General features: G+C 40.2%; 1 protein-coding gene across 4 annotated transcripts; it reads right to left on the reverse strand.

Moving 5' to 3' along the window:
- Positions 1 to 128: 128 nt before the first annotated feature.
- marchf7 (membrane-associated ring finger (C3HC4) 7) lies at positions 129 to 7,652 on the reverse strand. 4 transcript variants are annotated; one of them, XM_008404452.3, is made up of 11 exons: positions 7,414 to 7,651; positions 5,599 to 5,795; positions 4,724 to 4,867; positions 4,426 to 4,594; positions 3,978 to 4,151; positions 2,747 to 3,899; positions 2,423 to 2,592; positions 1,777 to 1,880; positions 1,147 to 1,251; positions 878 to 926; positions 129 to 703 (listed from the first exon to the last, which is right to left on the reverse strand). In XM_008404452.3, exons 2-11 carry the CDS (start codon positions 5,776 to 5,778, stop codon positions 618 to 620), a joined length of 2,334 nt encoding a protein of 777 aa, XP_008402674.2. In that variant the 5' UTR covers positions 5,779 to 5,795; positions 7,414 to 7,651; the 3' UTR covers positions 129 to 617. The 4 variants fall into 4 exon arrangements, with proteins under 4 accessions (XP_008402674.2, XP_008402673.2, XP_081461235.1 ...); XM_008404451.3 differs by having other exon boundaries at positions 7,427 to 7,650; XM_081605109.1 differs by lacking the exon at positions 7,414 to 7,651 and adding an exon at positions 5,922 to 6,156.
- Between the last annotated feature and the right edge of the window lie 5,417 nt (positions 7,653 to 13,069).

The following is a 13,069-nucleotide window of genomic DNA, read 5'->3' on the forward strand; positions in this document are numbered from 1 at the left end:
TTTTAAAAGCTCAAAAAGCCCAAATCAGTAATTCTTCATCCTGATTGGATGTTGCTCCAGGATACCCGCCCAATTTCTAAAGAATCGCAAGACATTTCTAACCCAATAGAGTCAAAGGAGCCTTAAAGGAGTATTTGCAATCTTTATTCCCAAACTGAAAGCTGAAAACTATTTTAATACATAGACCATTTACAAGAAATAAAAGTTGATGGGGTAAACGTGATTTTGTATTTTTTTTTATTTTCATTAGAAAGGAAAGCAAAAGAAATAACCACATTTTATATATTCTGACTTGAAGTATTTTTAATCGGAGTAAAAAGTTCTTGTCCTCATTTAACCATTAAAGCACTTGTGGTATGACCGTTAAAAAGATTTATTTAAAGTTAAATTAAAATGCACAACCAAAAAAAAAAAAAAGACAAGACAGACAGAGTGGTCTTACTTAAAATATTATGCATTAATTCATCCCAAGTTTGCATATGTGCGAAAGCCACCGGCGACAATGGTAAAACATGTTCTGTGCACATGGTATCTTGCTGCAGATGCACTTGAACATGACATCATAGCGAAGGGCGAAAAACCGAGTGAGCTACAACAACTACGTCATGCTAAGATGATCAGTACTCTTCGTCATAGTCCAGGTCGGAGAAGTCAATAGACGGCCGGCTGTCCTGGTCTTCCTCGTCGCTTTCTCCATTGGGAGCTGAAATCCAGAATCATCAAGTTAAACTCTGTCGCCACTATTTAATTCTACAAGTAAAATCTGAGTTTTGTTTGGGGTCTTTTTCCCCCCCAAATATAATGCACAAGAAACAATTTTCCTCTCAAGCAACAGGATTTTCAACAAGAGCCAGGAGACAAGGAGTGGGTAACATACTTTCAAGACTGTCCATGTGTTCATGTAGAATTCTCACCAGGTTGAATAACTGATGAGAAAGCAAAGATTTGTCTGATTTTACAACGTTTAAAGTCTGACACAAATTTAAACGCGTGCATCTATCTGGTAAGAGACAGAGTGCAGACTAATTTGATTGAAAAACAATAAAAGTGGCTTTTTTTTTTTAAAAAAGCCAGAATTGAGAGAAACTAATGAATTTAAGACGACTGGTGAACGTGGGGAGTGGGGATCAGTGTGTGTTTTCTCACCCCGGCTGCGTCGACAGCTCCGAGCACATCGGAGAACCGCTGCTCGCAGAAGTGGAGCAGGACCACCAGGTAGAGGCCGCTGCTGATGAATTCATCATATTCCGACTGGAGGAAAGGAAAAATATATATATATTTTACAGAACACAGGAAACTGATAGAATAAAAATGTAAGCAAGTAAAACTGCCTGAACTAGTACTGAACTGTTAGTTCAGTTAATTATATTAAATATATATATGAGCAGGTATTCAATCAAACATGGCCCCAAAGACTTTTTGCATTTATCGTTATAGAAACAGCAAATGCTTTTGTTTGCATCCTTTCATTTGCAACCTCAGCACACTTTATACTGTTAATTAAAGCCATGTACAATCTTGGCCACTGGTTTAACTGATTTATCTGCAAGAATCTTAAAATGAATTCATTCTGTCTGGTTCCCACACCACCATGCAGGGAAACAAAATGCAACAATCACACAATAGGCTGCAAATGGAAACAGAACATACAACTCATTTTGTTTCTTTAAATAAAATCATCAAATAAATTCAGCATCAACAGAAGTGAGTCTCTCCGTGTTTGGCTTTTAAATAAGGCGCAGTAGTAGTTTTCTTAAACGGGCTGGAATGACTCACCTGGACGTGAGTTCTGTACAACTCTTGGATGTCAAAGTTATCAATATTCAAGCGCAGCTTCTCCTTACAGAGCTCACATGTTGTGACTGCTTCAAGGTTTGTTCCTGGGAATGAAAAGGAGAGGAAGAGATTTTGCCATCGTTTGGAAGTTTTCCCAAGTTTAAAACAGGACTAATAACCGTCTTAAAACTATTTAAATTTAAGGTTAATGAGAATAAACTTCTTAGCTTCCTAAATCACATTTAGCTTGCATAATAACTTATGAAATATAACTGTCAACTTCAGTTGATGTTTTATGACTGGCTGAAACGTCAAGTGTAGGTTATCCAGCAACAATGCTACAAGTCAAGCAGACCATTGAAATTTTAAACCAGGTAAAAACAAACATCGTCTATGAGCTAGTGCTGGATGATGTAACAAGAAACCCTATTACCACAGCAAAGAACCACATTCAATAGAAAGTGATTTTAAATCTAGTTTTTAAAATCTGGGTGTTTAAGACTTTTTGGTGCAATATTATTAAAATTCAAGATGGCTTTTTTGGATCCTGCGGAATCCATGATGTAATTTCCTAAATACAACATTAACATGTAATCGATTACGCCTTGCTGTAGTTCCCTAAACAGTTCTTGTATCTAGAGGTTACCTGAGCTGATTTTGGAGCGGAGCCACCTCTTAATGCATTCCTGGTGGACGAACTGCAGACTGCCGGTGCAGTGGCAAGGCTGGATCAGGGGGTTGGAGGAAGATTCCTCTCGCATCTGGCAGATTCGGCACAGGTCTCCTTCCTCCTCGTCGGAATCCTCCATTAATAGTCTGTGGCGGCAAAGACAAGTAATGATTCTTTTCCACAGCCTTCATTATACTTTCAAGAACAACGACTGATTTGCTAAAGGATAAATTTACAAAAATTAATAAACTGACAGCATTAACACGACACACATTTCTAAAAAATAAATATCTGAATTACTTCTCTTTGATCTCGCGCAGCTTCTCCTGATCCTTGCTGGAGAGCGTCTTCTCCTTCTGGTCCGGCTCCGGCTGCCTCTCGCCGCGTCCCACAGCGGCTGAAAGGTTTTCCAGAACTCCCAGCCGCCGGCGAGGCGAAAACACAACTTCCAGGTCAGGCAACGCTTCATCCTCTATTCCATCAGCATAAGACTCAGCGAAAGAATCCAAAGCAAACGCTCCTTCCTCCTCCTCCTCGTCATCTTCATCATCATCTTCCTCCTCCTCCTCCTCCTCTTCTTCCTCATCATCATCATGCGATGCTTTATGCTCCAGGTCATCCCACCTTCTCAGTAAATGCTGCGGACTGCTGTAGTCCTGCTCTGAGCCTGAAGGGGAGTCTTCTCTTGCATACCTTCGGAGGCGGGACAGGAGGGGGGGGCAGCGGGCTCGGAAGGGGGCAGAGAGCCAAGATGAGCCCCTCCCTCCTCCTCCGCTGCTTACAGAAGGTTCTCTCCATGAAGCCGTTCCGGACCGGCCCAGACCATCGTGACCCGGGTTGCTTTCTTGGATAGTAGAAAGGTCCGTTCTATGACTCCTGAGGCTATCCAAGGCCGTCGCCGCACTGCCAACGTCTGGGTCTGCGCTGGACGGCCCGGCTCCCTCGTCGCTGTCCACCGACTCCCCACTGGTAGACGGGCTGTCGTCATCGAGCGAGCGAACGCTGGATGAGCAGCTGGAAGAGTCCTGGCTAGAACGCCGCGAAAACAGACGAGACAACAAGCGGCGTGTGGAGCTCCGGCCTTCCGGCTCTCCGTCCTCGGCGGACGGCCGTGGGAGGGCGGGCTCTGGTCTGCTCAGGGCAGTGGACTGCCAGGGGGAGTGGGAGGAAGAGGAAGAGGATGAGGAGTGGGAGGCGAATACGCCAGAGGATACTGCGCTTCGAGCTTGTTCCTGAGTTGAGCGGAGAGAAGGTGGAGCGTTTGCAAAACGAGCCGCGCTTCTGCTGCTCAAGTCATGCAGCCGCGATGACGTCGGCTGCTGCGAGGAGAAGGATGAGGCGTGGCGACTCAGAGAGCTCTCCCGCACAGCGGAAGATGAGGAAGAGGGAGAGTAGGTAGTTTCTTTTGGCCGAGCTCCTTGTGCATATGTGGACGTCACCCTGTCAGTTTGATCTGAAAGGCAAAAAGAGCATGAACCACATAAGTTCAACAAGTCTAAAAGGACCGCACCACCTGATAAACCGTGCGTACACAGTGAGGAAACCAGTCCAGGATTCCTGGCTCTTCTCTCTCCCAGACTCGAGAGGCCGGGCTCAATCTTCGTCTCCTGCTCTCTGGAGGACAGCAGAGGCTTCGTGGAGGAAGGGGTTGGTCTTGAGAGTAAACGATATGAACCCCAGGATGAATCAAGAGAGTCATTTGTGTCTGTTGGAAACAGAAAATATTTTACTAAATTACCCCCCCCAAAAAAAAATCAGCTAAATGTTGATGTGACACAAGTTCATTTGCTCTACATTAAACTTTTATCCAATTATAGATAAAACTGAGATATTATCCCTCTAAGTAAATTAAGAGCTGCCTGGGATTATCATGGAATGCATTAGCACTCCTCATGTTCTTCCCATGTGTAGAACTGAATCTAATCTGGGAATAAATCTCAAATAATTGCTTTGGATCCATAGTTTGAGCCATGACAAACCTCTGCTGCTGCTGAGCACGTTACTAGAGTAGCCAGAACCTGTGAGCGAAGTGTTGGCCGTTCTGGAGTACAGGCGATTGCTGTATGAAAGTTTGGCCCTTTTCGACTCTGCATCGTCACTGGCAGACAGAACACCCGAGCAAATCCCTGACCTCCCTTCAGCATCACTCTGAGGAAGAAAAAAAAAAAAAAAAAAAAAGGAGTTTGAATGATTTCCCTTTAAAGATTCTCCCTCTAACCTGAGATCTTTTAGTAGATCTCAGCTGTGTGACCCCATATGAAAGGCAAGCTTCAGTACCGCTTTGCTCCTACTGCTGAGAGCTGATTCAACCCAGGGGCGGTTGTAAGATCTGCCGGAGGGCGTCAAAGAAGGCAGCTTCCAGCTGGGGGAGCGAGTGTCAGAACTGCTGTAATCTCTTGACGAGCTCAGGAGGCGAGAACTCTTCAGAAGAAAGTGAAAGAACACAAAGCATTAGCCAGAGCTCATATATGAGCAATGCTTCTATGAAGATCAAATCTCTAGACTCACAAAAGGAAAAAAGAAAAAGCATGAGAATTTTGCATGAGCAATGTTGCAAGACTGATTGTATGTCCTTTATGTATGCAAAAAAAATGATGCAAAAAAACATCAGCAATAATCAGAACCTGATATAATCCTTAAACTGCTTAAAATGTGATTTGCTACATCCACACCCCATACCTTTACTGTTCTAGGAAGAACAGGAACAACTCAAGGCCCTGGCAAAAAGAAACACTATCCTGTGAAACGGACCTCGATGAGCAGCAGGACTGAAATACACACAAGGAATCTAGGCTGTCCTAAAAAAAGACCCCTGGAGTGTCGGCTGATGCACCACTGATATACGCAGTCAGCTACTGTATCATGCAGCAAAGGCAACCTGTAAGGAAAGAGCTCCTTTAAATGATCGCTCTTTGGCGACAGGAAAGGACATCAAAGTCATTTTCAGAGGCAGAGGAACACTAAAAGGTGCTGCAGTTGGTTCTCACGTCTTAAAAGAGGGTGCACTGTGGACATGCATGGGGAAAAAATACCTTAAGGAAACATACCTTTCACTTCTTACGGAAAGTTCTCATGAATTAAGTGAGGGTATGTGGAATCTTAATCTATAAAACCGACGTGCAATAAGCCAGAGTGTTTCACAATCATTCTACCTGTTTATCTGTGTCTGCTTTGTAGGGAGATGATGCGCTCTGGAAGCGGTCATTGTTCAGCACTGGCTCCCTGCTGTACCGCCTACTGGATCCCAGTGACGAGGAGACAGTCGGAGTGAAGGTGTAGGACGATCTGGAGCTGGATAGACAAAACGGAAGTCTCCGAGACCTGGAGTCCATCACGGATTGCTTTGCACCTTGAAAAGTCAAGACGAGATGCCAAAGCACATTACTGAAAGATAAAATGATCTAACAGACAAGTTATATGGCTAAAAGTTTAAATGGATGACCATTTTCTAAATACATCAGCAGATTAAGCCTACATTTCAGACAGACAGACTCGCGTTATTTCACTGGGTTTCAGGCCGAGCCTTGTCGAGGCGGTGTGCTAGCACGTCTGATTAGCTGACTGATTATGTGATGGTGTGTCAGTAAACACTAAAACCAGCCACCATGCTGCTACCTAGACTTCATATCAAAGTTACTGTGCCTATCTTTAGGACTACGAACTCTGTCACAGGAACTTGACACCAACATGGCACAGTTAGATATGACTACGCAAGCAAGATACTCCATCAACAATAACACATTAATATTTTTGTCTCAAAAAAACTCTTACAAGTGAACTCAGGAATAATATCAATGTAGTATCAGTCAAATATTCAAATTTGAAAGCTTCTCGCATAAGGAGACAATTCGAGTTGCTCCCCAGCAGTGATATAGATACATGGATGTTCATTCGACCAGCTGTGGTAAATATAACTCAGCTGGGCTGCAGATTGGGACACTCAAATGATGAGCAGCGAGTAGAGCAAGTCAAATATTTTGACCAGCGATAAATAAGGCCAATATTAACTTTTTATTTTTTATTTTATTAGATATTTTTTAGTGTGGGTATCAGTTTAATGTGAGCAAACAATGTTCGAAACCCACATGCACATAATTAAATAACTATTTTTTTTAATATAGTACAATCAGCAACTATGTTTAGTTAAAATACATAAACCCATCATAATTGTGGAAGTTGCAAAGGCTAACATGAAAAATGTATTTGATCAATGTCAGTATTGCCCAATGCTTACTTCCTTCACCATCTCATTCTGTTACTTCTCTATGATGCTTAGAAATCTATATCCCACAACGCCTTACACAGTTATGGTTTTTCAGGTACATTTAATAAGATAAAACACCAACATACAGCCTGTGCAGCAGTAACGCAGCTCAGGACTTTGCATTTAGAAGTTATTTGACTAGATGGTTTTATGAGAAGAGACTGTTTTAGCCTGAACTCGGTAACGCCCTTTGTTTCCCTTGCCTGTTTATGGCGTTATACTTCATTATCTATGGGTTTGTTGGATTAAAAACCTAACCAACACTGGAAACCTTCCAGTTCATGCTCTACAGACTGCCTCTTTATGCATTTAAGCTTTGATAAAATGATTTCGTGACAACGCTTCCCGATTCTGGTTGCTCTTGTTAATTAGCAGTTTTCAAACAAATTAAATTCCATGACACCGAACACATTAAACGGTGACAGCTGTTAGCTTCACCAGCAGAAATGTACAGTAAAGAAGACGTGACTTTGTGGATGTTCCCGTCAGAAATAAGATACATCATTGCTTCCATCAGTTGATTTACTGTCGAAATATCAGTCTGGGTAACGGCCACAGCTAGGTTTGTTTCCCTCCACTGTTACACTCCTGGCATTCTCGAGCTAATGTTCAACGTTAACTTCAACTCCGAGCTTTATTTGTCTATATTATTTTCAGCACATGCAAAAGTAGGAAAATATAAAAGAAAAACGGATGTTATTACCGTATGTCCTCACCTAGGCTTTAAGCTCTTCCTTGTTTTAGCACAACAGGAACTATGGCGTCCGTCCGTCCCTATGCAGCTGACGCAGATGGAGATATATGCGTTGACCTGGTGGGAGGGGCTTCAGCTCGAGTTTGTTTTCTGTTGCTTCTTCGTGCAAATCATCAAAGAGATATATCGAACGAAATTATCTGCACACATTTATGCAATTGATATTGACATTTTTTTATGGGGCCCTTCATTTTTTCTTCACCATTTGGCTTCTAAGCTGAGAAAAACAACGCCCCCGTGTGGCTCTGTTGAGCTACTGCTTTTTATCTCATTGGGTTTTTAACTCTTGTTGAAACTAATCAGAAACGGCATTTTTTAAAAGCTAACGCCGACAGTTCCATTAACAAAACCTACATTTTTCATTTAAAAAATACTAAATTTTACATTTCACCAGGAATTGACTGATTTAATATTTTTAGACTGTACACTTTAAAAACTTTAACTTTGTTCTGAGAAGCGTCATTAAAATTTCCTAAATGTTTTTAATGACAGTTGGTTAACTCATACCGTTTTTATAAAAATGGAATTAGCAAAAAAATTACTTTTTTATTGCACAGCTATAAATATTGTAGAAATTATTCGTCTGGATCAAACAAATCAACTCAAACAATCCTTTCCTAATTACAGAAGGACATTTTGTGTTGTTGCAACTGATATTATTCAAGGTTCTTCAAAGAGTGGCAGATGCTGATGGCTGCAGCAGATCTGAAGAAGAATCAGACTGAAAACAGTCTCTTGTGATTTTATAAAGAACTCTACTTTGCACAATTTTATGTAATGAAATATGTTCAAGTCAAACCTGATAATGTGTTTCCATTGTTACGGCTTGGATAACAAATACATAGACATGTATTTTTGTGAATGTTGGCTTATAGTTTGACTCAAATAGTGAGTCCCAGGGGTGTCCAAACTCGGTCCTCGAGGGCCGGCATCCTGCATGTTTTAGTTCTCTCCCTGGTTTTACATACCTGCATCAAATGATGGCTCATTAGAAGGTTTAAGGAGAACATTGACTTGCTGAGGAGGTTGTTACTACCACTAGGGAGAGAACTTAAACATGCAGGATGCTGGCCCTCGAGGACCGAATTTGGACACCACTGGTCCAGACAAATAAAAACATCTTTTTTAAATCTTGTACTTCACAAAATGCGCATGGTGCACAGATGATGCCTTGTCATTATGTTTTGATATAAGCTTTGATTTATTCCTTTTAATTATATCTGGTGGTAGATTTGATCACTTGTTAAAAATGAGCCAGAATATTAAAGAGGCAGATGCACAAATGTTCCAAGTAGCTGCAGTGAAATCTCTGGAGTAAGTCGGTGAAAACAGGAAGCAAGGAGGAGACCATTCAATATATTTTTCACCAGGTATTTGCAGAGAATATGAGATTGCATGCAAAACCAAAGCAAGCTTTAAGAACTGACCAGGACACAAAACATGTCTACTGTGCTGTTTCACTTTTACAGAGATGGCAGCAGGGACATGATCCAGACTCCAAGACCTCTCTGTACAGCTGCCAGACAAATGCAGGCAAACAAAAACTGCAGACACAGTGACAAGAGAAAACCAGAAGGGATTGCAGAGGCAGCAGATGGTGCAATCCTGAAAAATATTACTCTGAATGAGCGTCTCATCACCTCGGATATTGAACTGTTAGCTGTTAGTTTGTCTGTGTGTTGCCTGCCAAAAAGGGTTCACCCGAATTACCTACCAACACATGTGATGTGATCAGCTTTTGCTAAGCTACAAACACAAGCACGGGGCATTCAGGGCAGTCTCTGAAGATTTCAACCTGTGATTCCCTCCAGTCCCTCTGCTACACAAGCTATCTGTCTTTCTTCTATTTCTACGTCTATGTGTATTTATTTAGGATAGAAATTATTTTCCTTAAGGAACAAAAGGCTAACTCCTTTCAGGTCAGACCTAAAATGTCTTGCTGTTTAGTGGAGTGGATTAAAGTAAAGCGTTAAGAGTCCTGTGCTCCAAAATTAAACACAAACATGATATCAATACCTATAAAAGAAATACATAAAACCCATTAATAAAGACCATGATGCCTTACAGAGGTATTTTATGTGTCAGTCACAAATTTCTTGTTATTTTATATGACAGATCAATACAAAGTCATTTGAATTTGAAGGAAAGCCTGATCTTCATAACCTCCTTCTCAATCTCAATTCTTTCGCAGCCACCTCACAGGCCAACAACTTTTTGTAGTTGGATGGAACTACAAAAAGTTCCATCCAACGTTTTGTAGCTTCCCCGAACATGGTGAAGAAAAGCATCCCCACAGCATAATAATACCACTACCACCATGTTTTACTGTGGAGAAGATATATCTATAAAGTAGAGGTGTGCCGATCGATCGGCCACCGATCATAATCGGCCGATTTCCGTGAAAACGTGTATCGCTGATCATGATCTCTTGTTGCCTATCACACAAACCGACCACCTGCTTCTCATTTCACAGCCTGCCTGTGAAGCTGGTCTCCTCTTTCCTTCACACTGCGCAAGCACGCAGCAACAAATCCTAAGCGATGTGGAACTATAGCACGGAGTGACTGGGGAAGTTTGCATGTTGCAGTGGAAAATTGAAGCACCTGTGGTGAAGCACTTCAAAATGCATCAACACGACGAATCTAATATGGCATAAGAACAATGGCAAACTTGACGGAGTTTGGCTACATCGAGACTCACTGCAGTAAAAAAGACGATCAGATAGCAGGTAAAGCAGCGCACAGCTACAAACACTCACCCGGATTAGCATGATGGTCAGAAAGCTAAACAAATAACCCTCAAAATAAGTCTTCGAGCTGCGATGTAAGACGCTGGTTCTGCTCTCGCTGTTGAACCGCTGCTATGCGATACAGGTAGTAATATTTCACAGAAGGAGCGCCGCTTCTGCTCCACCTGGTAGTGACTCTCACACCGAACCTCTGCTTAAAGCTGCAGCATCTAACATACGTAAAAATTTATTTTACATACGTATTAAAACATTCGCTGTCCTAACATGAGACAAATAATCTCTGAAAAAAAAAAATTGATCTCCTTTGCCTCCTCCCTGCACTGCATAATTACTCCGCTCAGTCAGAAACAGCCAATCATAACTAAACTGCTAATAGGACTTACTATGGCGTTCTTCTGGCCAAACTTCAACAAAGGCCAGAATTTTGGAGATCAACATTTCTAGTGTAGATTTTACCACCTGAGCTGTGTATCTCTGAAGCTCCTTCAGAGTTAGTATCAGCTTCTTGGCTGCTTCTCTGTTTAATACTCTCCTTCCCTGGCTTGTCAGTTTGAGAGAGCCATGTATTAGCAGTTTTTAGATATTAATTTGTTAAAAACAAACAAAAAAAACCCCTGAAAACTATATGCTCTTTGTTTTGTTCTATTTCATTAAATCCCACTGAAATACCCACAAGTTTGCAGTTTCACACATAACAAAATGTAGAAATACTTTTCCTAGGGACTGTAAATGAGGTAGATATGTGGAATAAATCAAGTGGAAAAAAAACTATAAACAGCATCAAAACAATAGTGAATGCTTATCTGTTCTCTCTGGAAATGGCTACATGTGCCATAAATTACTAATCAATAGTGCTGCAAGTTTTTAGTCCATGAGTAATACAGCAAAACATAACATTGAATGCATGTGTATGGATGTCCTGCTGAAATACAATAACACTAACAGACACAGCAGCACAGCAGAAATATGTGTAAAATAATCCAATTTACATACTTATCTGTACATAATAAAATAGTAAATAGGAAAAGATAAAACTCGGAATCATATCTTTTTGTATGCAAATGCATAACCTATGAATGCATAAATCATCTGAGATATGTGAAACCAATCTGGTGTCCCTGATAACTGTCACTGATGTGTGGTACTGAGTGGCACTGAGCAAAACTACATCTTCACAAAATGGCGTTTCTTAAAGTTGCGTGTTGTTTTCCATGAACATGTTGAACTTCTTTTCTTTTTTTTCTTTTTTTTTTACTAATTTAAGGTACTTTTAAAAATTTGTGTTGTGTTATGTGGGGAAAAAATTATACTGGATTTAAAATACCTTATTACACAAATTTGTCAGAATTTGACCACATTAGAATTTATTTTTTTCGTAAAGACATAAGTGCTGAATTTTAAGTGGTGGTGGTATTACAGGTTTCTCTGGCATCTGAGATAAGAAAGGTAAGCAGAATTAATTAAACTGGGTGATGCCCTTTTGCATGCAAAACTATATAATGAGTCAATAATGACATCAGTTTTTTTTTAAAGATGATATTAGACATAATTGGAAAGAAGGTAACCTAAAATTGTGTTTCATTCTTGTGGCATTTAGCAAATAGAAACAATTTGACTAATTCTAACTGACCTAAAACGAGACGTTTGACCTGATTCAACAGCGGAGGGGGTAAATGTTGTGTGGTATTTATTCAGTGTACGTAAAGGTTGGCTTTGAAAAATGCATATTAAAGTTTGCATGTACAAATTAGGTTAAAGCTTTTCTCTGGTTACTCTTTAGGTTTCAGCTACAGTTTATCCCAAGGAAAATGAACCAAAAGCAGATTAACATTTATACACTTTATAAATGTATCTATTTATTAACAATTAAAACATTTGCTTGAAGCAGCTATCTTAAATAATATGGTGATACTACACATAAAAAAAACGTAGTATTTATGATAAAAAAAGATGTATTCTTTCAAACTAACTAAAAACAATACTGTAAATCATCTCTGCTGTCATTTTCTTAAAATGTAATTCTTCTGAAATTACCCGATTGACCCCTTATCTGAAAATGCTGACACTTTTTATCCACTGTGTGTACAACAACAACAAAAAACAGACATTTTTACTCAAACAGATAAAAATGGTATTCAAAAACAAGTCAAATGATCCAATTATTTATCAGTGGAACACAGTACAACTTGTCACATCACAGCTCTATCACTTCCTTATGTGTTTTCTCGAGATATTTCAAGAAAAAAAAAAAATTGACAACTCCATCAACATGCTGAAACATATAGTTTGTTATCAGTGTTATGGATGGTGTATCAGTGAAAGAGAGCTTGATGTTTTTCTATCCAGCCAAGGTAGAAAAAATGAAATTGGACTGGTTTAAATGGAGTCAAGCATGTTAACCACAAAACTATCCAGCACATTGAATAGTGGTGGAAACGTGAAAGTGGCAAACGGTGCTGATGGTTGTGAAGGTGTGGGCATTCATGCATTCACATCATGTTAACCCACAGCCTGATTACACTATTAACAGACACCAACCAGAGGAGCTCTGAAGATTGAATGATGGGAACAATCCAAAATCCACAGTGGGAGAATCACAAGACTTATTAAGGAAGAAAAATTTGAAAATGATGGCATGCTCAGCTATGTTGCCTGACTTGAATCCACGTTTTTTTTTTTCTCCATAACAAAGCACCCTGAACCATTTACAAAACATTACTGCAGAGCAACCTTGACAACATTCATGAAGCCACTAAGCATAGAGATACAAAAAAAAAACAAAAAAAACAAACAAAAAACACAAAGTGATCGTATCTCTTTTAAATACCAGGAACATTTTTGAACAGATGATTCATA

The sequence above is a fragment of the Poecilia reticulata genome, chromosome 3 (assembly GCF_904066995.2).
Source record: "Poecilia reticulata chromosome 3, P_reticulata-male-v2, whole genome shotgun sequence".
NCBI classification, from domain to species: domain Eukaryota; kingdom Metazoa; phylum Chordata; class Actinopteri; order Cyprinodontiformes; family Poeciliidae; genus Poecilia; species Poecilia reticulata.